The following is a 22,169-nucleotide window of genomic DNA, read 5'->3' as shown; positions in this document are numbered from 1 at the left end:
CCTTCACACAGTATGGACTCTACCTACGGCCATACGGAGTAGTTACAGACCAGTTTCCTCTGGTGTATCTCAATCACTGTGTAGAATAGTATAAATAGAGCATTCATTGTATCACGGTCAGGCTTCAAATATGGTACATTAATCTGTGATGATATGGAAACCGCTTCGCATGTCATATACAGTCCTTTTAACTCAATATCTTGCCAGGGGCTCCTAAACAGAGGTAGACAACAAATCCCGGGCGCCATCATAAAGCGAAACAAATATATCTCAGGCCTTTGTCTTGGTCTTTCGGCCTTTTCCTTTCTTAGGTTTCTCGTCATCGTCGATGAAATCGTCGTCGGGGTTCGCTTTTCTACCCTTTTTGCCTTTGCCTGACGCGCCTTTTTGCGCCGCTGATTTCTTGGGCACACGGACATACTTGTCCTTCTTCAGATCAAGTTCTTCGGTTTCATCGTTATCCTGTGCGTCATCTTCGAGGACCTCCGCCTCATCCGATTCATCAATGGCATCTTCGATGTCAGGCTTTTCCTTTGCCATCTTCTTCGGAGCCGCAACACTGCTGGCTTTAATGAAAGGCAGTGGATGCGATCGCTGGTTGTACAAACGTGTAAAGGTGGCTTTTGTTTGTGTTTCCAGCTTGACATTGGACTCGTCCATAGGACCCAGGCCAAGCTCGACGAGAGCATCCCAGTCATCGCGCGTGAGGAAATAACTGTCCATGAAGTCAATGACATCTTCAACGCTGTCTTTGCCTTCATCCATCAATCTGCGAACCAATTTGTTCCAGAGGAGCGGGATGTACTGCTGTCTGATCTCATCGCGGTCACCAGAAGCACGGAGACGCATGTGGCCTTGAATTTCCTTGACATAACGCCAGAGTTTTCCTGCACATGCCATGTTAATATCGGAAACGCAAATACTGCATCACGGAGACATACCTTGTTTACTATTCTGGCCCAGCCAGCTGGTGAAACCGGGCCGCTCCACCATATTGCCGTAAATGAAGCTTGCGGGGCGAACAAAACTGAAAACAGCATGAGTCGGCATAAGGCTCCATTGCTGCTGCGTTCCATGAATCATCCTATCGACAAGATCGCCATCACTGATACTAGAGGCAGCATTGTCCGTCAATTCAAGGAGTTTCAGCTTCTGTTCCTTGCCCTGGTAATTGCCAGCTAGCGTTGGTCTGGTTCTCAGGTAGTTTTCTTGAAGCATCAGATAACTGAACTCGTGGTCATTGAAGTACAGCTCGATTTTGTCACCCAGGGTGGTTTTAGAGCTGGGAGAGAAGGTCTGGGCATTTAAGATCTTACTGACAATGTCCCACGGCTTCAGGATCACATGCTTCTGCCATGCTTTGGACATCTCTTTTCCTTTGTCAAAATCAAGATGCTGTTGGTCCAATTTGACAGTGGAAAGCATGTTGATGACTTGCCGAATATCGGCGTTGGTCCCTTCAATGAGACTATCCAATACCGGAGGTGGAATCTTTAAGCCTTCCCTGAAGCAGATAGTCGAGAGTCTGGCTCTGATTTGCTCGGCTGTCGGGCGCCTGAAAGGTAGCTCATAAGTGACGTGATCGAAGGGCTTCATTTTCGGCAACCTTCGCTCGTTGCAGATCAGAATCAAGGGTATGTGGGTTTTCTTCGCCAGGGAAACCAAAGCGCCCACACCACCTCGATCTCCAGCAGACATTCCGTCAACTTCATCCATTATGAGAACCAGGTTCTTTTTTGTGCTCTCGATCTTCTTGCCTTCGCCGGAAAAATAACCTTGCAGGGAGGTTGTGTCCAAGATATCAAGGAGACTGCTTTCCACGAGCTTCTTACTCCTTGTATCACTCGCGTTCGTCTCGACGACATCATAGCCTTCAAGGTTAGCTACCAGATGCGCTGCCGTCGTTTTCCCTATCCCAGGAGGTCCATGGATCATCACGGCGCGGTAGACCCCCGACCCATCTTTTCCAGGTCTTGAAAAGTTGAACTTGGCATTCTTGTGCCAATTATGAAGCCAAGTTTGGAGCTTCTCAACAGCACCCTTGTTGCCGCATATCATATTCATGGCCGTCGGGGCATATTTCGTAGTCCATAGCTGGTCGTCAACCTTGGCGCCTTGAGACGCCGAGGGAGCTTGAGACCCTGCAGATGATTTAGGTGTCATTGTTTCCTTAGCCTTGAGCTTTCGCTTCTCTTCTGCTTCCATTTCAGCGGCCATTGCTTTGATCTTGTCCTCTTCGGCCTTCTTCTTCGCCGCATGTTTCTCAGCTGCCTTTGAGTCTCCACCATTCGGAGGGAGTCGCCGGATGAGTTCAAACAGCCCTTCCTCATTGATAGTTCTCAAGTTATGCTCCTGAATCTTTTTGAGTTTGTTGGGTCCAGCATCGCTTCCCAGAACCACATAGCTGGTTTTTGAGCTAGGTGCTGTGGTAACTTTGCCACCGTACTTTTTAACCAAGTTCTGACCTTCATCGCGACCGAGGGTATCAAGAACGCCCGTGAAGACAAATGATAATCCAGCCAGGCAGTTTTCAGCGCCAACGGGCAATTCTGCCGTCCCGCCTGCTACAGGATCTCGCGATCTTTGCGTAGCAGCAAAGTTGAACTTCGCCTTCTCACCTGATGGCGGTGGCGGGGAAGGTGGTTTGATTGTCGGTATGCTGTCGAATATATCCTGGATTTCCTTGCTCTCAGGCTCGTCCTTTTTAGTAGCCGCTCCTCTCTGTTTCTTGGCAGCGGGCGCCGATGGGGCTGCTTTTGCGCGCGCAGGACCTTTCGAGGCTTTAGAATCCTCGTAATCTTCATCCCGATCAACGGCCTCAGACTTCCGTTTCTGGCTTGTGCGCGAGGCTCTTGCGGGTTCTGCTGGTGCGTCCTTCATGGCCACGTCGGCTGACTCGGCTGCACTGGCGTTCTTTCTGCGCGATGACTTGCCGGAAGCCGCACTGGCCGGTTTGACTTCCATTTCCTCAAAGTCATCATCTCCGTCGTGCTCATCCTCTTCAACGTAGTCGTCGTCGTATTTACCAGGTTTTCGATAGTCTGTCGCGAAAATGTCATCGTTTCCTAAGCCATCTTCGACGTCTAGAACGACTGTGCTCTTCTTGGCCGTCCTGCGAGAGCGTTGTCTGGGTGATTGGTCCACGGTCTTTTTGTTCTTCGTTTCAGAAGCATCCTCAGCGTCACGGCCATTGAGAGATGCAGTATCAGAAGGTCGGGCCTCCTTAGTCTTCGTCACGTCTTCGCTTTTGCCAGGTTTTGTTTTCTTTTTTGAGGACGCAAAATAGTCTGAAGTGGTCGTCGGCTGGCCTTGGGACTCAGCTGGTTTACTTCAGAAATCATTAGTGATACACCAGCAGCGAGCAACAGTCTTTCACATACGGCGTGCTCGTTGCCCTTGACTTTGGCGCAGGTGACTTGGGTTTTGATTCCTCTTCTTCATCACTGTCATCGACAACCTTCCTGCTTCCTGTTATATCGCTTAGTAAATATGGCCCGGAGTTATCGTTCCGTGGCCGAACATACGTTTCTTCCTAGCGGTTGAAGCATCCTGCAGTTAAAGAATTGGGTCTCAGCAACACTCCTTATCTCATTATGGCAGGATCCTAGTGTCATTCCTGACTAAAGGTATGAGCTTACCTCTTTCTTTGCTGGAGGTTTCGCAGGAGACGCAATAGAGCCCTGGCTGGACTTGCCACCGAAGAAGTTCCTAATGTCGGTAGGCATGGTGATTATTGTATCGATTCCGAGCTCGACATGCAATGTAAGGAGGCGAGAAGTGCAGTTAAAATAAAAGTAGACCCCAAACAGGCAACCTCGGACTTCTCACTTCTACCTGATAATCATTTCGAGCTCGCCTCGGAAACGCGAATGACGCGCCTGCCACACCCGCAGCTGGTTCGCCGACGTGAAGTAATTTGGTTACATAAGCGACAATCTGGTGGCACGTGCGCAGCACACTCTGCCGTTTAGGGATCCAGAAGACATCGGACATGCAGATACGCCGATAGCCAGAAAGTCTGCGGTCCCTTGAACCTGTTCAACTCACACAGAAGGGCCCTGTCGTTCATTGCAATGGGTCCTCAAATTAAGATGCTGGCAGGTCCCCAAATGGCCTTTCTCCGGCCTACCTGTAAGGCTTCCTGGTGTTTCCTACAAAACTTTTCTTCACCTTCCGCACATTGAACTGACGTCGATCCCATAGGTCTATCATCACCCTTTGCAGCTTTCCAACTATCACGATGCTTCTCAACATCCTCGCCGTCCCTTGATTGGCTCACTCCGAAGTTCATGGAAAGGTCGAAGTCTCCGAAAGGTCGCCCACATGTCCCTACGGGCGGTTCGTCTCGTGGTACAACTGTCGTCTGGGGTGACTACGGATTGCGGATGAAGGATCATGATCGTCGGCTACCTGCTGCATCCCTCAAGCTTGCGGAGGAAACTATCAAGCGACGACTTAGGGGTATGAATTATACCTTGTACAAGCGCGTCAGCGCCAACATTGGTGTATACACCAAGGGCAATGAGCAACGTATGGGTAAGGGTAAGGGAAAGTTCGACTACTGGACTGCAAAAGTTGCTGTCAGCAGAATCGTCTTCGAGCTTAAGGGTGATCTACACGAAAAGATTGCGAGGGAAGCTTTCCGACTGGCAGGCCACAAGTTACCCGGTATGGTTTACCTCATGCTATGGAAGAATTGGGAATCCTAATATTTTATTTGCCAACAGGTCTCTGGGAATTTGTGAAGAAGGGAGACCCGCCTGTTGTCGGTATCACAAAACTCGGCAACGGTGTCACTCTTGAAAGCCTTAAAAGACCACGGAGAAGTCCGGCCCTAGGTACAGACAATATGGCTACACCTCCCAACTCCACATCATCCAGCTCATCCGCTTCTCCTTAAACCCCGCCTCTGTCACGCTATGTCATTCACGCCTTCTTAGCGTCGCTTAAGCGCCGACGCCGGAACCAGGTCCATACCCCTGTTGCCTCCTCGTCTTCGCCGCTGCTTCATTCTCCTTCGAGTCTTGTGTATACTATTGTCAGCCTCGGATTCTGTGTGATATTTGTACGTTCACTGTCCCATGCCTTCATCCACGGAGTTAAATAGAAGGGAAATCCAAGAGTATTATACCTTTATCCGTTTCCCCGGAGATGTTAGATGTGAATTCGCCCTCAAGCCTCTGCGCCTCCTCTTTGTCCTCATCTCTAAGCTTCTGGCCGTCGTTGTCAGAATCGAAATAAGTCCTCATTTCGCTTTTCGTGTGTGGCGAGTTTACTACATCCCGGTCAGACACAAGTTCGAAATGAACTAGGCGCAGATGGGCATGAGAGTTCAGCGTACCACCCAATTGTCCCGTTTGTTTGTGTGGGGTCTCTGTAAATAATCGAATGGATTCATACCTGCTGGTATTAGTCTATTCTTTGTCTTGTAGATAAAAAGGTTACAGGGCTCGCAACAGTACGTACTGGGTGTTCTCTCCACCGGGTTCAATGTCCAAAAGGTTGGGGTTAGACATGACTGGTAGGTTCCTGAATAAAAAAGGGGGAACTAATTTGCTAAGTGAATAGTAATTGATGCTTCAATTGCTTGCTGATATCTGCGTAGCTTTTCTGGCCCTTCGGCGGGTCAACTCAATTTATATGGTCATGGTAGGTATGACGTACACCATCGCGGAGTCCACCCAGTTCATGCTTGCGACTTGATCACTTTTGCTAGAGATCTTCAAGCGTGCAAGACACACAACATGAGCAAATCCCATCCAGCTTTGGTATGTAAAATGTTTACTGCGGTGCACTGACAGAATCACACTGTTTTCTGCGCAAGAGATTTGACCGAGTCATCTCAATTTATGGACTAGGTATTACAGAGTATGCAAACCGGTATCACAAGGGTCCATCCATCAATGCAATCAATAACTCTTACTTTTGGGATACAGCCCATTTTATACATTCATTAGTCATGGCAAAAGATATGTCTAGAAGTCCATGCCCATCAAGTAACTGCGAAATATCGTCAGCAATTGGTCAAAATGCTCGCTTGGTAGCTGGAGGATCCAACCTTTCGTAGATGCGCATGAACTTGGCAACAAAGGCCTCTAGGTGGAAAATCACTTTCTGTATCCGGTGTGAGCATATTCTCCGTGTTGGTTAGGTAGATGACCCTTACGCTTCCTTGAGTGATTCTGTGCTCGTAGAAAGCGGACCATTTGATTACGTCCGGCTTCAATGCATCATCGACTCTTGCAACCAACTTGAAAGTCAGAGTCTGTGAAGCTGTTAGCAGGATCCATTTCGGACATAGACAAGTTCGACAGTCAAACCTTGATGATTGTTGTAGGTGGTATGCAGTGGGTGAGGAGGTCATATAACCGCGCGCGGACCTGCAGCAAACGGGCCGGTGACCGCTCAGCGAGTATCTCGTCTGCAATTAATGAGATAAGGGCTTCCCAGTCAGGCGGGGGAATTGGCGTGTTGTCCGTAACCTTCTCGCTAATGGAGTAGCATTGTTAGTTATATACCGGCAATCACAAACAGCACAGAGCACCCACGTCTGAGCATATATCGCCTCGAACATGAGAAGCGCTCGCCGAAGATTGCGATCGCTCTCCTTGGCTATTCTCTTGTTGAGTCCAGGGGCCTCCGGCCAGCCTTCTCTTTTACCAGCATTCTGTAATACCGAGCAGATTTGTTCTTCTGTAGGTGCGGCGACCCTGACCAGCAGGGTTCGAGAACGGATCGGAGCAATAATGTTCGACGTGCTATTTGCCAGCAGGATCAGTCTCAGGTTGGGGCTGTATTTCTCCATCGTTCGTCTCAACGCCGCTTGCGCATCGCGAGTCAAATGATCCGCCTCGTTGATGACAACGACTTTGAACCGTTGTTTCGCAGATAAATCAACCTGTTGGGTCTGCGCGACCTCCTTCAGCAGCTCTTGGACGACTACCCGGTCATAGTTGCCAACGTCGGATGGGGTAATCTCGAGATGGTAGACGGATGATACGATGTTGAATTCAAGTTTTCGATTGCTTGTCGTTTGGAAGACTCTGGCGTCAATCTTGATCTTCTCTACTCCCGAGCCGTACAATTCCTTCAACGTCGCAATCACACGGGTCTTCTTGCCTGCACCCGACGGCCCGTACATCAGGAGATGAGGGAAATCGCCACTTTGAGCCTGCGGAGATTCAACAAAAAGTCAATGATCTGCTCATCATTCAGCAACAACAGGTGAATCTTACCAATGACTTTAGACGCGCGGAAAGCTCATGATGGTAGGATAAAGAATCAAGCGAACGAGGTCGCAATCTATCCACTAGAAGAGCCATTTTGGTGCCTCTGTCTGCAATTGTATACAAATTCAAGTATAGTGACAAGACAGATCAACGGCCGTTGTACGGAGTAGAGTACCTATATCGCTAAGAACCGATACGCGTTTATTCGTGACGCGTGAGCTTAATTGGTGGCCCGTGCCCACTGCCCGTAGCTCCGCGAACAGTTTTAGTAGAATCCCACGTGATCCAGGTGTAGTTGCCTGTTTAGAGGTCAAATGCCATGAACAATTCGTTCTTCAATTTGGAAAATCAAGTGGACATGGTGCTTCGCGTTTTACATTGAGGGAATGCTTTCACACATCTACTTCAAAGACAGGATAGTTGTAATCTGAAAATTGATATGTACAGTACACGCATTTGTATAATACACGGAAGGACGGGCTTCCTGATATTTTTATATCCAAAGTGGCTATTTCCAGAGAGGAGATAGTATTTGTTGTCCATATAGACGTAATGGACCTAGACACGCTGTCTATGTGGAGATACTCGGCCAATTCAAGCTCCACATCAAAAGGTGCGTACGCCTCTGGATTGAGGGAGCTGGCGAAATCTCAACTTTTGAAGCTGCTTCAAAGCATGGTCTGATAACCGTATATCCCGGCTTGAGACCGACGCGAGGCACTGTTTCCTGAGGGTTTATGAAGCCGGTTTTCTGGAGCTTTAAGCAGCGGGTATCGGTTTCAGGACTCCATTGTCATCATACTTCGCTTCTATGAAAGTGTTAGCATTCCATCCAACTTCGAGCTTTTAGACTCATTATTTCTTACTGAAGAAAGTATACGACAAAGTGATGGTGTCAATGCCCTTCATGGCCGGATCTTTCACAAAATCCGGGTCAATGAAGAAGAACACCGGCATATCAACAGACTCTCCAGCATTCAATTTCTGCTCTTCAAAGCAGAAGCACTGGATCTTGCTGAAATATGGGGCGACCTGACCAGGAGTAACACTGTACGTTGCAACACCGATAATGTCCGTCGGGCCTTTATTTGTCGCGGTATAAAAAGCAAGTGCTGTCTCACCGGGCAATACACGTACTTCACGCTGCTGCGGTGTAAATTTCCAAGGCAGGACATCCGAAACTGAACCATTGAAGGTGATTCGAAGACGACGAGCGTCGGTCACTGGCGTTACGCGCGATGAGGTGTCGCCGTCTCCGGCACGGTGCGTAAGTACTGGTTGACCGTTCCAGCCGGTCTGTTGACAAATCTGCAAAGGAAGATTGTTCAGGTTCATGCCTGGACCGAGACCGGCAAAAACCGCTATTAAGGCTTCCACGTACCATTTTATATAGAGGAACGGAGCCATAAGCGAGCGCTAGAGTTCCAACAATGAGACTTGCGGTGTAGTACCTAGAAGACGTCAATCCTGTCGCTAGTAAGAAGAAAATCAATATTCATACATTACGGATGCATTCCGTTTCTGCGACTGGGGTGTATTGAAAGGCGCAAACGCGGCATTTTGGTGTAGTTCCTGCCGCAGGAACGAATTGCGAGAAAAAAACTTCTTCCCAAAATCAAAATAGCGCGTGTTCAAGCGTCCTGAACATAGACCGGGCCCTGCCGACCGTAAATGTGCCCATTGCAGGGGCGCACGAGCAAACATGACTGTCAATTGTTGCATGCGGATCTATCGGGGAATGCATCGTCTGAGAAATGGAGCTGACATGAAGATCATGTCACATGATTCTGTCCCCTTATCGATAAGAACTATATAACAGTCCACCAGCCACATTGGTACCTCTCAATACATCCCAGCTTGCAGACCTCAAATATCGGGCAGAAGAAGGAAGAAGATCTGATCAAGCCTTCAGAGAAGGAAGCAGTATCCTATCTGCCGCCCCGTATAATGGGCCACGCAAGTTCCGAAGTGACCTGGTTAAACTAAGCACTCGTTGGCTCTCGAAGATATATATCAACTGAGATGACTTTCATCCTTGTTCTAAAATAACCACAAGAGGATATCCTTCCCTACCAGCATGATTCTGTCAGTATGATCTAGATGATGTGATCATATCTGTGACCAACCCAACTATTTGGTGAGATACCAAAGCGGCCCTTGATGCAGGTGTCACCATGCACAATACAGGGCCTGTTTGCTTTGTATGCTAGGCTCCGTCACAAGTGCCAGCACCCTAAGACAAATGGTTAAAGGCTGAATGTGGCCTACCTCGGACCACTCTTGGATACCGACTAAGTGGTGTTCATCACTATCAAGGAAGGCCAGATCTATATTGTGCGACTACCGGTGACGAACCATTGCCCCAGCCTTACAAGCCACATGAACCTCATGTCCCTCATGAGGATATCTGTATTGGGCTCTACGCAACTATCGAGTGCTCCACGTTTATTCTGAAACATTATCCGTCGTAGGACAGGAAAAAGGTCTTCGCAAAGCTAGGTTATTGCGAACTGCTGGCTGGCACAGGGCCAGACTTTCAGACCAGTTTCATCTTGCGTCTTTCCCAGGGCAGCGCATCAAACGCCGTATGTGGGTCAGTCAATGATCCAACAGAAACCCGCAGGATGCCTACTCTCAAGGGAGCCTCCGCTTCGTCCAAAGGCTTCAGAATCAGAAGATCGCAAAATCCACGATGAGGATTCCAGCGTTCTTCTACCCGCCATGCGTCCCCTTGTATAACCATACAGAAATAGTGTTCAATATTGCTGCTGAACTTGTCCAGATCCGCTTTTTGCGTATCTGCGGACCTGGGAATGCAGCATGAGCAATCGAAAATCTGTGACTGATCTAGGACCAAAGTCAAGCTAAAGGCTTCGTTGCCATGTAAGTTTCGGGTAAGTGTCCTAAGTCCAGTGCAGGAGCCTTCCACGAGGATGCACGACCTGTCCAGGACGTGGCCATACGGGCATTGGGGATCGGCGAGAGTAATGTGGTGAGATACCAGTCTCGGCTGGTATTTATTCAGCCAGGAGGAATCCTTAGCATGCCCCTGCATTAGATCCTGGGGCCACGCCAGAGCATGCGAGCTCACTGTACCGTCTACGCTGGCCCAGCTCCAGCTTGGGGCTCTGTACTCTGTTGCTGGACGTAAGACACCGTAAGGCCGTGACCAACCAAGCCCGAAGGCGATGTCATTGCTCCAAATTCCCGCGAGATACTCGCCCAGAGTGCCATCATTGATGGCAGATGCGAGGGGAGCCATGGCTAGTAGCTTGTCGGATGGCACACTGACTGACCCCTTCGAAAAGGCGTCTACACACCGATGCCAGGCCTCGAGTCGTGCCACTTCCTTGCTGATGTCCACCTCGTCCCCAACGCCACCAGCTTCCTTTACTTGACCCTGGAGGAACCTGTCGATGTACGGCTGCACGGCTCCCTTGACGTAGCGCTGTCGAATTTGCCCGGAGCCTGTTTTTTTGTCGACAATTCCAGAGGCCTCGAACTGGTACCCAGAAGAACACTCCCAGGTCAATTGACGCCTCGTGACATCTAAAACGCGCGGAGCAAGCATTCTTTCGACAATCTCCCACCCTTGTCCCGCCAGCGGAGACTTCTCAATGTCTGATGTCCATCGCAGGAGCCGCTGTCGAAGGTACTTGTCTTTGTTGCGACCTAGCGCAGGAGAGTAAAATACCCGTCTGTCATGGAAAATTCCCGAGCCCGCATTGTCCGCAACTTCCGCTGAAAGCATCAAAGCCGCTTGGCCGTATATTGCCGCAATTCGAGCCGGATCGTTGCCCCATTGCTCTCTGGAAGTGCAAAGGGTTCGGGTCCACAGGTATTGATACCCTAGCTTGCGTGCGATTTCTATCGCATCTGTCAAAGTCTTGGGAAGGGAAGGCACATCTAGTGGAGCCGAGAAGTCGATGCTACCTGCCTCTCGCTGAATCGAAGACTCGATATCCCCGGAACAGTAGCTCAGAATCACATAAGACCCTGATCTACCATTCGACGAACACAGCCTGGGAGCAAATGCAGAATCTGTCGGGATCTCAATGATATTCTCTGGTAGTTTAACAGGCAAGGGCTTGGAACAGATGCTATGAGCAGCACAATTAGCAGTCCAAGCTTGAATCAGACTAAAGCACTTTTCGTCCCTTAGGTCGAGGGGGATGCGACGAACACGATCGACCTCCTCGTCTAGTGGGCCTGTAGAGATCAGCCTTTCAACACCGACGCTCTCGGCATAAACTGTGCACACCCTCATAATCCTCTGGAACGCACTGGTCCAAACACAAGTCGTCTGCACAATAACTGCGGTTACCAAGCTTCGTCGGCTTCCTCGCGTCCAAGCGGGAACTGTCAAGAAAGACCACTCGCTCGGCAAGCCCGTCGAGCCTCGCTGTCCATCGACTAGAAGTCTGCAACACGTTGCAGAAGAATTCGCATGCGCCGCAGCCTTTTTCAGCTCGCGTAAGCAGGTCTTTGAACGGCCCTAAATTGATACCAGAATCCGTAAGATCATCTTGCTCAAGGTCAAGAGAGTCACAGATCTCGCAAAGCGGCATATCGAGTTTCAATTTTCAGTCCGAAAGGCGATTATAGTGAGATTCGGGAGGTATCAGATGATGTCTGATGGGTTGATGATGGTTCAGATCGCTGTTTATCTCGTCGCGGATTTTTAGGCTGCAAGGTGGCTGTGCCGCAGCACATCCTGATGATGACAGATGTCAAACTCAATAGCTTCCTTGCAAGCATTCTCGAAGATTGCCATTTGCCATTTGCTTGGACGAAAACGGCGCCTTTGATGGAAAGTAGTTCAATACCTCACGAAGTCAATGGTAGAGCTAGGGCTATTGTCGAAGCGTATCTCTCAAGCTAAAGGATTGACTGCTTACAGAGTTTGTTATTCGTATCGCGTCTATTACTGATGTACATGAACTCTCTCCTGGAGAATTCGATCGATAATGAAATGATCAGCCACAATAAACACTCTATGGATGCAATGTACAATGCTTTCCCTTCACTTCAACACGCTTGTTGCAATTTTTCCGAAAACACCTCTAACCATGCTGGGCCGTTCACGAAGGCAGGTGAAAAGGATGGCAGCGCTGAGAGCGAAAGTGACGCGCTCTCGGGATTGATACTGGGATCATGTTAGCAACTGATGGTACGCTCTGAGTAGTAGGTGGTATGCTAGGGGGAAATCAATTGTAAAGACAGGATGGAACTATAAAGGGAAATGTAACCATCCCCGAGTCGAGCGACTTGACATGAACAAAGCTCGTTAACCATACCTTCTTGTCATAATAACGGGGTAACACAGTTGCGGCGGCTCTTGGTGCCACGAACAGCGCAATCTCCTGTCGTTTCCGCGCACTTTCAACCAATATACTCCATCCGCACATGAGACACCCGGCTCCGACACAGAGGCCAGAGTCCCACATCTGTGGTGTCACCGTTTCCCGGCTAAGGATTTTTGGACCAATTCTCGTTCGGGCCAGGCAAACAGAATAGTAGAAAATGCTCACAAATGAAGCAAGGAAGGTAGATGAACGCAGGGCATCTGCCAGGGCCCGCCAGAGAGACGACATCGTTTTCATTGACCGCAGACGGAAGACAACTTGCAGCGGGATATAGGTTGCACAAGCGAATTTGAATGTTCTAGCAAATCGCCAAGCAGCATGTTTTTCGCAATTGGGACTGTAACCCATGTGTACCATTTCGCAGGGGATGGGAATGGTCTTGCTTGGGTCTCCCCACTCTCTAGGCCAGTTGTAATCCTCGCACATAGACTCAAGAAGAGGCGCCTGGCCAGTCTCTTTTCCATATACGAATATCCCTCGCCTGGCCCGTCGAAGTGCTTCTATGAGTCGAATGTCCACCTTCGCCACCTCGCCAATCCACTTTCCATAGGATCTAGGAAGCCTTTCTGGGAGGTAAAACCATGCCCACATTACTACAGCAGAGCTGGCAGCGAAAAGCCCTGTGTCAGCAAGCACAGGAGCGACAGTCTCAGCTAAAGACCAGCGATTTTGACTTCTCCGCGAAGCTTGCCAGCGTGACCATCCCAAACAGACAAGAACATCCATTGCTCTAGTGAAAGTGAAAAGAGTGAGGTCCATAGTCCTCCCGGCAAGATCAGGACTGTATTGAGCGGTGATCTTCTTTTCGGGACTATGGCCGGCATTGTCTCTGTTACCAGGTTTTTGGCTCGAGATAACAGCACTGCCCTGGAGCCTGATAGGCTTCTGATTGAGCAGCTGAAAGCTAAACCAGGCAGAAACAAATGCAGCGGCGAAGCGGACCAACCGCAAAAAGCCCCGAGACTTTACCAGGCCGGATATTTCACCAATTCTACTGCTGACAAGTGCACAAAGTCGCAAAAGGAGAACAGGTAAGACAGTCGAGCCCGCGACTAAAAGTGCACAGAACGTCGGAAAACTGTCCAGACGGATAGCATTTGTCAGTGTGCGAGACAACTGCACGATGAGTGTCAGTTTATCCTTGGTGTTTTTGGGATAACGACCAGCAAGATTGAAGGATATTAACTACGAGCAGAGCAATCGTCGTAGACTGATGACAGGGAAAGGATGACTTACTTCTTCGAGCTTCTCCTTGTTGCTTAATCTATCATCTTTCAGCCGGCGTAAATATGATACGAGCCTTGGAGTTGTTGACGATATATAACCTATCGCATACGCACGCAGGACGCTACAGAAGGGCGAGGTCAGTGATTCGTTGCTAAATGGCCAAGCACCAATGTAAGATGTTGAAGCGACACGCCATGCCATGCCGTAAATGGCAATTTTCAAAAAAGATTTCGGACTTACGGCTGGAGGATCCGAGCCTTGCTCCTATTCCCACGAGCAAGCATTGGAGTATCCATGATGTCTGAATGTTGTTCAGTTCGTTCTGCATCTCATTTCTCATAATCCGGACCAATCATGATAATGAATTTAGCCTCGATCAGGATCACTGTTTGTTTGACAGGACACCGAGCTTGCCTATCAGAAAATAGGAAATCCAGACGACAAGAGACACAGGCAACTCAAGTTTGAAATGCTGACATGGATATTAGGTTTCTCACAAGTAAACCCTTCGGTATCGAGAAAAGTTCTGTGCAGTTAGGAACAGTATTCTGGGGTAGTAGTAGCAGTAGTAGGCACTAACAGCTACTACTACTCCTATCCGTATGTAGCAATGTTTCGTATGATCTACCGTGGATCCGTGCAACGGCAATTTCGACCTCGGTCCTTAGACTAGAACATAGCGAATTCAAAGACACTGATAGGCTTACCTAGTTGATTACTGCCCCGGAGTTGTCAGCAGTGACCGGTCCAAGGCTGGTTCAGGGGCAGAAACGTAAGAACTAAGACTAGGCAATGCAAAGGCCGACGACGATCATCCGTAAGTACGGAGTAGCAGGAACACAAAAATGAGGTCTCCCAAGCCTTAACCTTGGAACATGAGATTCAAACGATCAAAGAGAGCTAAAGACGACCACCCTCAGACTCTCCCATAATCTGCGAGTGAGACTGGGAGAAGCAGCTCAAAAACCAGTTTCATGACAGACAGCTGGAAGCCATCGCTGCTCTTTCTGCTCTGGGAAATTGTTCCGAGGATATCCATGACGGTAAATTACAGAGCTGCAACGACCTACCCACCAAGCTTCCCCAGAACAAAGCCGTAATTTCAGTAACATGGTTACGTCACGCGACCTCTAGAACGCACGAACTTTTGCATGTGATCGACTCGAAAAGACCGACGGATTCCTTCTTCTCCGCCAAACTATGTACGTGCCTGAGACTGTCTCCAGATCCCCATCGTCATATTTCTGCTTCTTCCTCTTCTTGCACATGAATTTAAATGCGGGGAACGATCTTGTCCAGTTGTTGATCATCTGTATGATACCCGTTGTTATCAGTTTTTAAACGCACTGTGTACCCCGCGATCAAGTCTCGTACCTACCTCTTGATCATATTTCGTACAATATCTGAACAGAAAACACTCGGTTGTTCTTTGGCGCAGTATCTGCATTAGTCACTCTTGCTCCTTCGAGACCTCTGGGATCGACCAAATCGCACGCTACCATATCGGCTGTATCTAGTATTGCGATCCGAGATTACGGCCATCGAGGCATGCCCATCTTGTCTCTCTCTCAGGCCTGCTTGAGATTATCAAGGCAGCAATCATTTTCGAGGCTTTTATCACGACAATCCTCCAATCCGTCGCTCCTTTACACATTACAATGACTATGAAAGATCCCAACTCCCGTTCTGGGCAGAATGACGCCCAACTCGGACCCTTTGGCTGTACGTGATTTCGAGAGGAATCATTCTCTTGCTATATATATCTCTGACTGATTTTGCGTCTTAGATTCGTTTTTATCGCCCATGGACACCCCATACGAACCTGCACCGGCGCCACCTCCGGGTCCTGCACTTCTTGATGACAATGAATCAAACATGCTGGATAATTTCTTCACTACGATGAACTCGAGTCATTTCACAGATGATTTCTGGCTGCGTAACCAGCCCAATAAATTCCTTGATCCGGTTAATTTCGAGTGGTCCACTGAACTGCCGCCTACGTTTGAAGGCTCTACTACTTCGCTCGGACAATCGTCACTTTCCCATCGAGGAATAGAGAAACCTGGCATCGTGCCGAATAACCAGGGCGCGAACTCTGACATACTTGCCGCGGCTTCCATGCTCTATCAGAACGGGATGGCAGGGTCCGACATCAATCCGGGATTCGGACAGCAGCAATTCCCATCCATGCCGGAGCTCAATTTCAATCACTCTATTTCAAACGGTCACGGTAAGACTCAGCAGTCCAGCAACCACATATCTTCCAAACAGCCAAGCGCTTCCCATACGCGTCTGCCTGTTGGCTTCCATACCTCGGAGATGCTATTTGATGTTCGGGAACCGATTTCCCCCGAACAGCAAGCATCAGCAAAGGTACGCCCACTCCACTGGGGCTCTGATGTTAGTTTTATGGACCAAGGTTACATCGCGCCGCCTGATCAGCCGAATGAAGAAGAGCGAACAAAAGAGTTGCTTGGGAATTTGGAGTGCCTTGAACCTCAAAGCAGCGCTGCGAATACTCGAGCACCTAGCCCGGAGCGGACAGCAGGTGGTTACAATTCTCATTGGGGAGAGTCCGGCGGGCCAGTTCCGCTCAACAGTCTACAAAGAGAATACAACCACGCCCTAGATGACTATTCGCAACCCAAGAAAAGACAGCGGACTTCGATCAAGCAAGAAGACGACGAGCAATCCGATGCAGATAGCACGAGACCAAGATCAAGACGGTCAAAGAGCTCGGCTAGTGGCAAACCAAGGCGAACATCAAATGACACAATCCGAAAGCCCAAGCTGCAGCAAGGAGGAAAAGCTGCCCGTGAGAATCTCTCAGAAGAGCAGAAGAGGAACAATCACATTCTGTCCGAACAAAAGCGCAGGAATCTCATTCGGCAAGGCTTTGATGATTTATGTTCACTCGTGCCTGGGCTGAAAGGCGGGGGGTTTAGCAAAAGCGCAATGCTCACGCAGGCTGCTGACTGGCTCGAGGATATTTTACGAGGGAACGAAATTCTCAAGGCACAACTAGCAGAGCTGAAGACGATGAACGGCTTAGTGATGCCCCGATGATCACCGAACAAGTTACGCGTTGACGATATCTTTCATTTCTAACCCTCTGCAAGACGTGGTCTTCTTTTCGACTTCCTTATATTGAAGCGTTTTAGCGATTCGAGAGTGTGCACATTTCCCAGAGGAAAACGCAGGCGTTCCCTTCCAGCAGATCTGGAATCAGATACCGACAACATTTGCACTTGCTGCCACACTAATGTTGTTCCTTCTAATTTGCATTACTGGTATATAGCATTATACCCTTGAAATATCTCAATATCGTATCAAATACTACCAGACCCAGGCCAATGTGTAATACATTGATCTACGATATGTCGAGAGCGTGGTTGATGACGCACCGATCATCGTTTATGTTGATAGGTCAGAGATATAGAACAGACGATCTCGGCAGTTAGTGTTTGGGCGCAATCTATCTTCATATCTGTGTGATATTGCAAAAGTCGCCAAGAGAGATAGTCTCTTTCAGTGGATGTTCTCGTGATATGGAATAGATACTCCATGTAGGAGAGGTACTCCATACCTAGATCGATCTGGCGATATCGCTTCCAGACGTTGGCTGTGCCCCACTCACTCAACAATGGTTAGGGAGCTGATTAAGCATGTGACAGTACCCGTAGCGTGTTGTTGGCGGCACATCAATGCAAACCAAGGGCCCTCCTTGGCCGACTTACAACAGCAAACTCACTCTGTAACCCATCATCCACGATTTATTCTTGATTTTCAAATTGAGAAGAAGAGAAACAGCACAATGGCTTCAAAGAGAAAGCATTCCACAGAAAGCGATGCGCATGATGATGCAGCGCGCAACAAGCGTTTCGCGTACCTGAAGCCCCAAGTCCGGCAGATTTCCGAGCGGACTATCAAGTCGAAATGGACAACGCTCCCTGGGCCCGTTCAAGACAAGATCCGTGATATGTTTCGAGCGCTTGAACGACCTGTTATCGTGCGGCAGCCGAATGAGCGGAAACGCATCGAAGCGCAGGCGGCTGTGCAGGCAGTAGTTAGGAAGTATGTCCATTATTGAGCATTGGTTCTGTCGCGTGATCATGATTGCAAGACGCATGGTGATTATTGACTGACTTACTCGATTTTCAAGTCTCGGAAAGCGACTTCCTCGAATGCCGTTTCCTCCTGTCACGAAGGAGTCGGTGTTTGACTACGAAGCCGCGCTAAATGAGCATGTATGTGATTTCTGGTGGAATTGTTTGGTGCCATACTGATGTTGAGTCCAGCTATCTCTTGAATCTAGCTTAGCGAGTATGACCGATAGTATCGATCTTCTGAAGGCAGAAATTGAGAGGGAAGAGACTCTACTGGCCAAAGAAACAAAGCAACTGCAGGAGATGGAGAAAAACGCGAATCGAGCCGAAGCAGAAAGGAAACGGCAGATGAAGAATGTGAGTTCTCTTGAATGGTTCTTGTCATGGGACATGTCACTCATCCTCTATGAAGGAGCATCCAGCACTACGACAGCTTGATGATATCCCCAAGACCCAGGGCCGAGCGGCTCATTTTGCAATTCTGGAAGCAAAAGACTCACAATCAGGTTATGATGAGGTATGGACCAATCAGGTTGTCCAAATGTTTGACCTTTTTCTGACGTCCAACTCTAGCTGGAGAACGATCCGGAAATCTCAGGCTTGTTGAAACAATTGAACGGCCATCTGAAATCGATGCAGACCAATGTCGCCCCTCTCACTGGCCTGAAGGACGCACTCACCCGATCGGAAACAGCCCTCAATCTATTCTCCGCACCTGAAGCACCCTGACTGAAGTGCCTTATATTACCACAGTCAAATTGACTCAGTCTATTACCGTCAACCTGGCCTTGAGCTCCTAAAGGAAGCTCTTCCATAGACCAACCTCAACGCCGAATTCGTGGCAAACCCAACTGAACAGGTGTTACTTATGCTTCAAGGCGGCCCAGAACATCCTGCCCACTTATCCACGTTGCAAGAATCAAGCGCGATCTTCGCATCAAATCTGCAATTGTGTAACAGCAGCTTTGGCGCATGAGCTGAAACTGGGGAATCAGGGCCTCACTTTATCAGAAAGAGTCGCAAGTGCGAGTAGCTGCCCATAGCAGGATTCGGATCCGATGAAGTACAATTGAAGGTACTACTTTGTACCTTAGATACTTTCGTCGCCTAACACAGCGCCAAATGGGGTGTAGCCACCTCGGCCCGACCACGTCGAATTGTGACGATCTTCTGTGGTTGCATGGGAATGACCATCCACAGCCTTAGCTTGCCGAGCAGATGGGAGCATACCCCTTACGGACTATGGGATAGATGGTGTTGATTAGAATTGGTTTGCCTGTGTGGATTCCCATGATACCTCATGCCTCGCATAGCCGAACGGAGCATACAACTTGGTTCTACTATATTGCAGTCTTTTTACAATTTCCAAATATGCAAAAATGATAAATATTAGTATATACCAAGTTTGTGTAACACAACGTGATTCAGACCGAGGTAGCCTGTGGCACATGGCCATGCAGCTTTCGTTTGCTGATGGCTGATAATAATAGGTAGATGGACTGCAATAAATGGCTCATTCCCGAGGCACCACATCCCGAAAGCAGGAACAGTTCCGCCGCGGTGGTTCCCCAGTGCGGAGGAGCCCGGGAAAAAAGACGGGCAGCCCGCCCGGCCGTCAGTAGTCATCTCGGCGGGGAAATCTGAGCATGAGGCGATCACAATCGCTCGCCGTCGTCGCACCCCTCAGCTCGCAGCTAGGCACCTGTTGTCTGCTCCTGCAAATGCGTCTGATTTATCTTCCTCTAAAGTGATCTTCGATGTCTGCAGGTCGCCAGCGGACTTGCTCCTTCGTGTTCCTACCACCAACAGCGACATCAGCGAGCCGAACTTTGCGCAACCGCTTTGCGCCCGGCCAGATCAAAGCGATCGATGACGGAGAACGGCGCCGCGCAGACGCGCACAGTCCCGGATGAACAGCCGCGTAATGGTACAATGGAGAATGTCAAACTGAGTATGGCGGAAGGCGACTCATCCAGAATGGAGTCAGGCTCAAAGAATACTGCGTCACCACCGGTGAAAGCTGACAATAGCGGCGCGGGGACTCACTCCAGCCCCAAGAAGCGTCGCAAAGTTAATCATGGTAAGATACTGTCCTTGTTATGCATTTTGCAGGGATTTTGGCAGCGGCCGCTCTCCGCGTTCGCATCTCGGACCACGTTGCTGACCACATGCCAACGCTTTTGCAGCATGCGTCTACTGTCGACGATCGGTAAGCCCACATCTTACCTACTGGTCCCTTATATCTTTGATCCACCACGTTATCCTGCGTCGCGACTCTCAATCATCGCTATAAGGCCTACTTGGCGAGAATTCATTTGCTAACGGCAGGGTGCTTCATTATGTGTCACAGCATATGACTTGCGATTCGGTACGACCTTCCTGATCCATTTTCTTCAGCTTGCCTCCGTAAAATGTATCGCAGGATTCTATTTGGGTGACAAGTTCTTAGCTGACTTTTCTACGTGGATGAAATATAGGAGCGGCCGTGCACGCGGTGTATAAAGCGCAACATAGGCCACCTGTGTCATGACGAACCCAGGGAGCCTTCAAAGCGGGCGCGGAGCGAACACGAGCATTCGACTGCTGAAGAGGAGGGTCATTCGAACAATGAGTTTTCAAATGTTCAAAGCATGACTCGAAACGTTGATGTTCAAGATGCTGCCGAACAGCAAATCCTTCCCGATGGGACTATCGCCCTTCCCCCTTCGTCTGTCAGTGCTGTGCAGCATAACAGCATCCCCTCCTCCTCTGCGCAAAACAGCATAGGCCCCAACTCCCAACAATGTAAGTTCTAAGGTGGCTACCTCTATTTCCTGGCTGGTGCTAATGGTAGTACAGTGCTTGGCTACAACGACTGGCTTGGAGGCCAAAGCCAATTCCAGGATATGCACACCTTCCACCCGTCCTACATGTTCAATGCCCCGGAAGTCACGAACGAATACAACCTCCTGGGAGACTTTCTCAGCAGCAGCCTTCTGGATGACGGGGGGATGTTTCCGAACGATAATCTACAAGGGATATACTCCGATCCAACGTTGATCAATTCAATGGCCAATCTGGATAATACGGCTTTACTGCAGCAAGCTCAGCCTCCTCAGCCAACGCAGAGTCAACCCCCTCAGAACGATTCGGTTCAAGGTCCAAGCTCCACAGTGGTGAACGATAAGGCAAGAGAGACTTATTATATGACTGCGGCGGATCCGTCAGGTTCAGACCCACCAGAAGAGCGGATGAATAAGCTTCTCAAGGCGAAATACGATGCTGGTCTTCTGAAACCTTTCAACTATGTGAAAGGCTACGCTCGCTTGAACCAATATATGGAGAAGAACATGAAGCAGTCATCTCGGCAGAAGATTCTACGGCAGCTGGATAAATTCCGACCTAAATTTAGAGAGAGAATGCAAAGTCTGACCGATATCGAGCTCATTCTCGTGGAGATGTGGTTCGAACGAAGTCTGATGGAATATGACCGTGTCTTTGCCAGCATGGCGATTCCCGCCTGCTGCTGGAGGCGGACGGGGGAGATCTTCCGCGGCAACAAGGAGATGGCAGAACTCATTGGCGTGCCGATAGAGAGTCTGCGAGATGGCAAGCTGGCAATCCACGAGATCATTGTAGAGGATCAGCTCGTGAGCTACTGGGAGAAATTCGGCGCTATTGCATTCGACAACACTCAGAAGGCAATGCTCACAAGCTGCACACTAAAGAATCCGAATTCGAGTAATCCCGGGAATGGGATTCCATGTTGCTTCTCTTTCACAATTCGGAGGGACAATCATAATATGTGAGTGCTCAAGAACATTCGTTGCAAGCCTGAGAATTTGCTGACAGTACACCTAGTCCCTCACTCATCATTGGCAACTTCTTACCGTCACAACGCAGAAGCAAATGATTGTTATCTGGAATTGAAAATTGGTCTATCTATGGGCGTACTCCGGGGGATTAGGCTTTGTTGTTCGAACTATTCGGGTACATAGTTCTCACGCTTGTCCTCTTTCTTATTCTCTAATCTTATGGCTCTAGGGCCTGTCCATATGAGTGCTACTAGAGAACTTTGTTCGATATCCTTTCTGTGATGTTTGCACGGTTATCAAGAAAACATGATTTTACATGACTCCAAAGCTCTTCGAAGAACTGAATTGTATTGATCGAGTGTCAGAGTGTTTATATATCCCATGCTGTCATGTCCATGTGTCTTGACCTTCGTCTCTGGACTAGTTCGGTCAGGTGAACGCCAGTTC

General features: G+C 49.0%; 9 protein-coding genes across 9 annotated transcripts; 4 read left to right on the top strand and 5 right to left on the bottom strand.

Annotated features, from left to right (window-relative positions):
* Positions 1 to 270: 270 nt before the first annotated feature.
* ALT_3865 (replication factor C subunit 1) lies at positions 271 to 3,725 on the bottom strand (the record flags this gene model as incomplete). Its single annotated transcript, XM_033560441.2, has 5 exons — positions 271 to 887; positions 942 to 3,328; positions 3,381 to 3,468; positions 3,525 to 3,549; positions 3,639 to 3,725. The coding sequence occupies 5 exons, from the start codon at positions 3,723 to 3,725 to the stop codon at positions 271 to 273; spliced, it is 3,204 nt and encodes a 1,067-aa protein (XP_033416332.1).
* A 348-nt stretch (positions 3,726 to 4,073) lies between these two features.
* Positions 4,074 to 4,900, top strand: ALT_3864 (mitochondrial 54S ribosomal protein uL16m; the record flags this gene model as incomplete). Its single annotated transcript, XM_033560442.2, has 3 exons — positions 4,074 to 4,131; positions 4,204 to 4,668; positions 4,728 to 4,900. 3 exons carry the CDS (start codon positions 4,074 to 4,076, stop codon positions 4,898 to 4,900), a joined length of 696 nt encoding a protein of 231 aa, XP_033416333.2.
* A 1,124-nt stretch (positions 4,901 to 6,024) lies between these two features.
* On the bottom strand, positions 6,025 to 7,322 carry ALT_3863 (replication factor C subunit 5; the record flags this gene model as incomplete). Its single annotated transcript, XM_033560444.2, has 5 exons — positions 6,025 to 6,114; positions 6,167 to 6,265; positions 6,321 to 6,489; positions 6,549 to 7,171; positions 7,236 to 7,322. 5 exons carry the CDS (start codon positions 7,320 to 7,322, stop codon positions 6,025 to 6,027), a joined length of 1,068 nt encoding a protein of 355 aa, XP_033416335.2.
* Positions 7,323 to 7,988: 666 nt separating this feature from the next.
* On the bottom strand, positions 7,989 to 8,933 carry ALT_3862 (cytochrome c oxidase assembly protein; the record flags this gene model as incomplete). The annotated part of the gene is made up of 4 exons (XM_033560445.2): positions 7,989 to 8,038; positions 8,096 to 8,537; positions 8,611 to 8,680; positions 8,731 to 8,933. The coding sequence occupies 4 exons, from the start codon at positions 8,931 to 8,933 to the stop codon at positions 7,989 to 7,991; spliced, it is 765 nt and encodes a 254-aa protein (XP_033416336.1).
* An 832-nt stretch (positions 8,934 to 9,765) lies between these two features.
* On the bottom strand, positions 9,766 to 11,797 carry ALT_3861 (putative HET domain protein; the record flags this gene model as incomplete). Its single annotated transcript, XM_033560446.2, has 2 exons — positions 9,766 to 11,438; positions 11,491 to 11,797. 2 exons carry the CDS (start codon positions 11,795 to 11,797, stop codon positions 9,766 to 9,768), a joined length of 1,980 nt encoding a protein of 659 aa, XP_033416337.2.
* Positions 11,798 to 12,252: 455 nt separating this feature from the next.
* On the bottom strand, positions 12,253 to 14,118 carry ALT_3860 (uncharacterized protein; the record flags this gene model as incomplete). Its single annotated transcript, XM_033560447.2, has 4 exons — positions 12,253 to 12,375; positions 12,527 to 13,780; positions 13,832 to 13,943; positions 14,063 to 14,118. 4 exons carry the CDS (start codon positions 14,116 to 14,118, stop codon positions 12,253 to 12,255), a joined length of 1,545 nt encoding a protein of 514 aa, XP_033416338.2.
* A 1,362-nt stretch (positions 14,119 to 15,480) lies between these two features.
* ALT_3859 (basic helix-loop-helix domain-containing protein) lies at positions 15,481 to 16,888 on the top strand (the record flags this gene model as incomplete). The annotated part of the gene is made up of 2 exons (XM_033560448.2): positions 15,481 to 15,544; positions 15,609 to 16,888. The coding sequence occupies 2 exons, from the start codon at positions 15,481 to 15,483 to the stop codon at positions 16,886 to 16,888; spliced, it is 1,344 nt and encodes a 447-aa protein (XP_033416339.2).
* A 748-nt stretch (positions 16,889 to 17,636) lies between these two features.
* ALT_3858 (uncharacterized protein) lies at positions 17,637 to 18,657 on the top strand (the record flags this gene model as incomplete). The annotated part of the gene is made up of 5 exons (XM_033560449.2): positions 17,637 to 17,896; positions 17,985 to 18,069; positions 18,121 to 18,285; positions 18,341 to 18,445; positions 18,502 to 18,657. 5 exons carry the CDS (start codon positions 17,637 to 17,639, stop codon positions 18,655 to 18,657), a joined length of 771 nt encoding a protein of 256 aa, XP_033416340.2.
* Positions 18,658 to 19,797: 1,140 nt separating this feature from the next.
* On the top strand, positions 19,798 to 21,820 carry acuM (gluconeogenesis transcription factor RDS2; the record flags this gene model as incomplete). The annotated part of the gene is made up of 5 exons (XM_089599646.1): positions 19,798 to 20,008; positions 20,053 to 20,137; positions 20,468 to 20,712; positions 20,767 to 21,712; positions 21,769 to 21,820. The coding sequence occupies 5 exons, from the start codon at positions 19,798 to 19,800 to the stop codon at positions 21,818 to 21,820; spliced, it is 1,539 nt and encodes a 512-aa protein (XP_089455984.1).
* Between the last annotated feature and the right edge of the window lie 349 nt (positions 21,821 to 22,169).

Source organism: Aspergillus lentulus (genome assembly GCF_001445615.1).
Source record: "Aspergillus lentulus DNA, contig: Alt08, strain: IFM 54703, whole genome shotgun sequence".
Classification (NCBI taxonomy): Eukaryota; Fungi; Ascomycota; class Eurotiomycetes; order Eurotiales; family Aspergillaceae; genus Aspergillus; species Aspergillus lentulus.
Note: the sequence above shows the minus strand (reverse complement) of the source record. Positions and strands in the feature narration are given on the sequence as shown.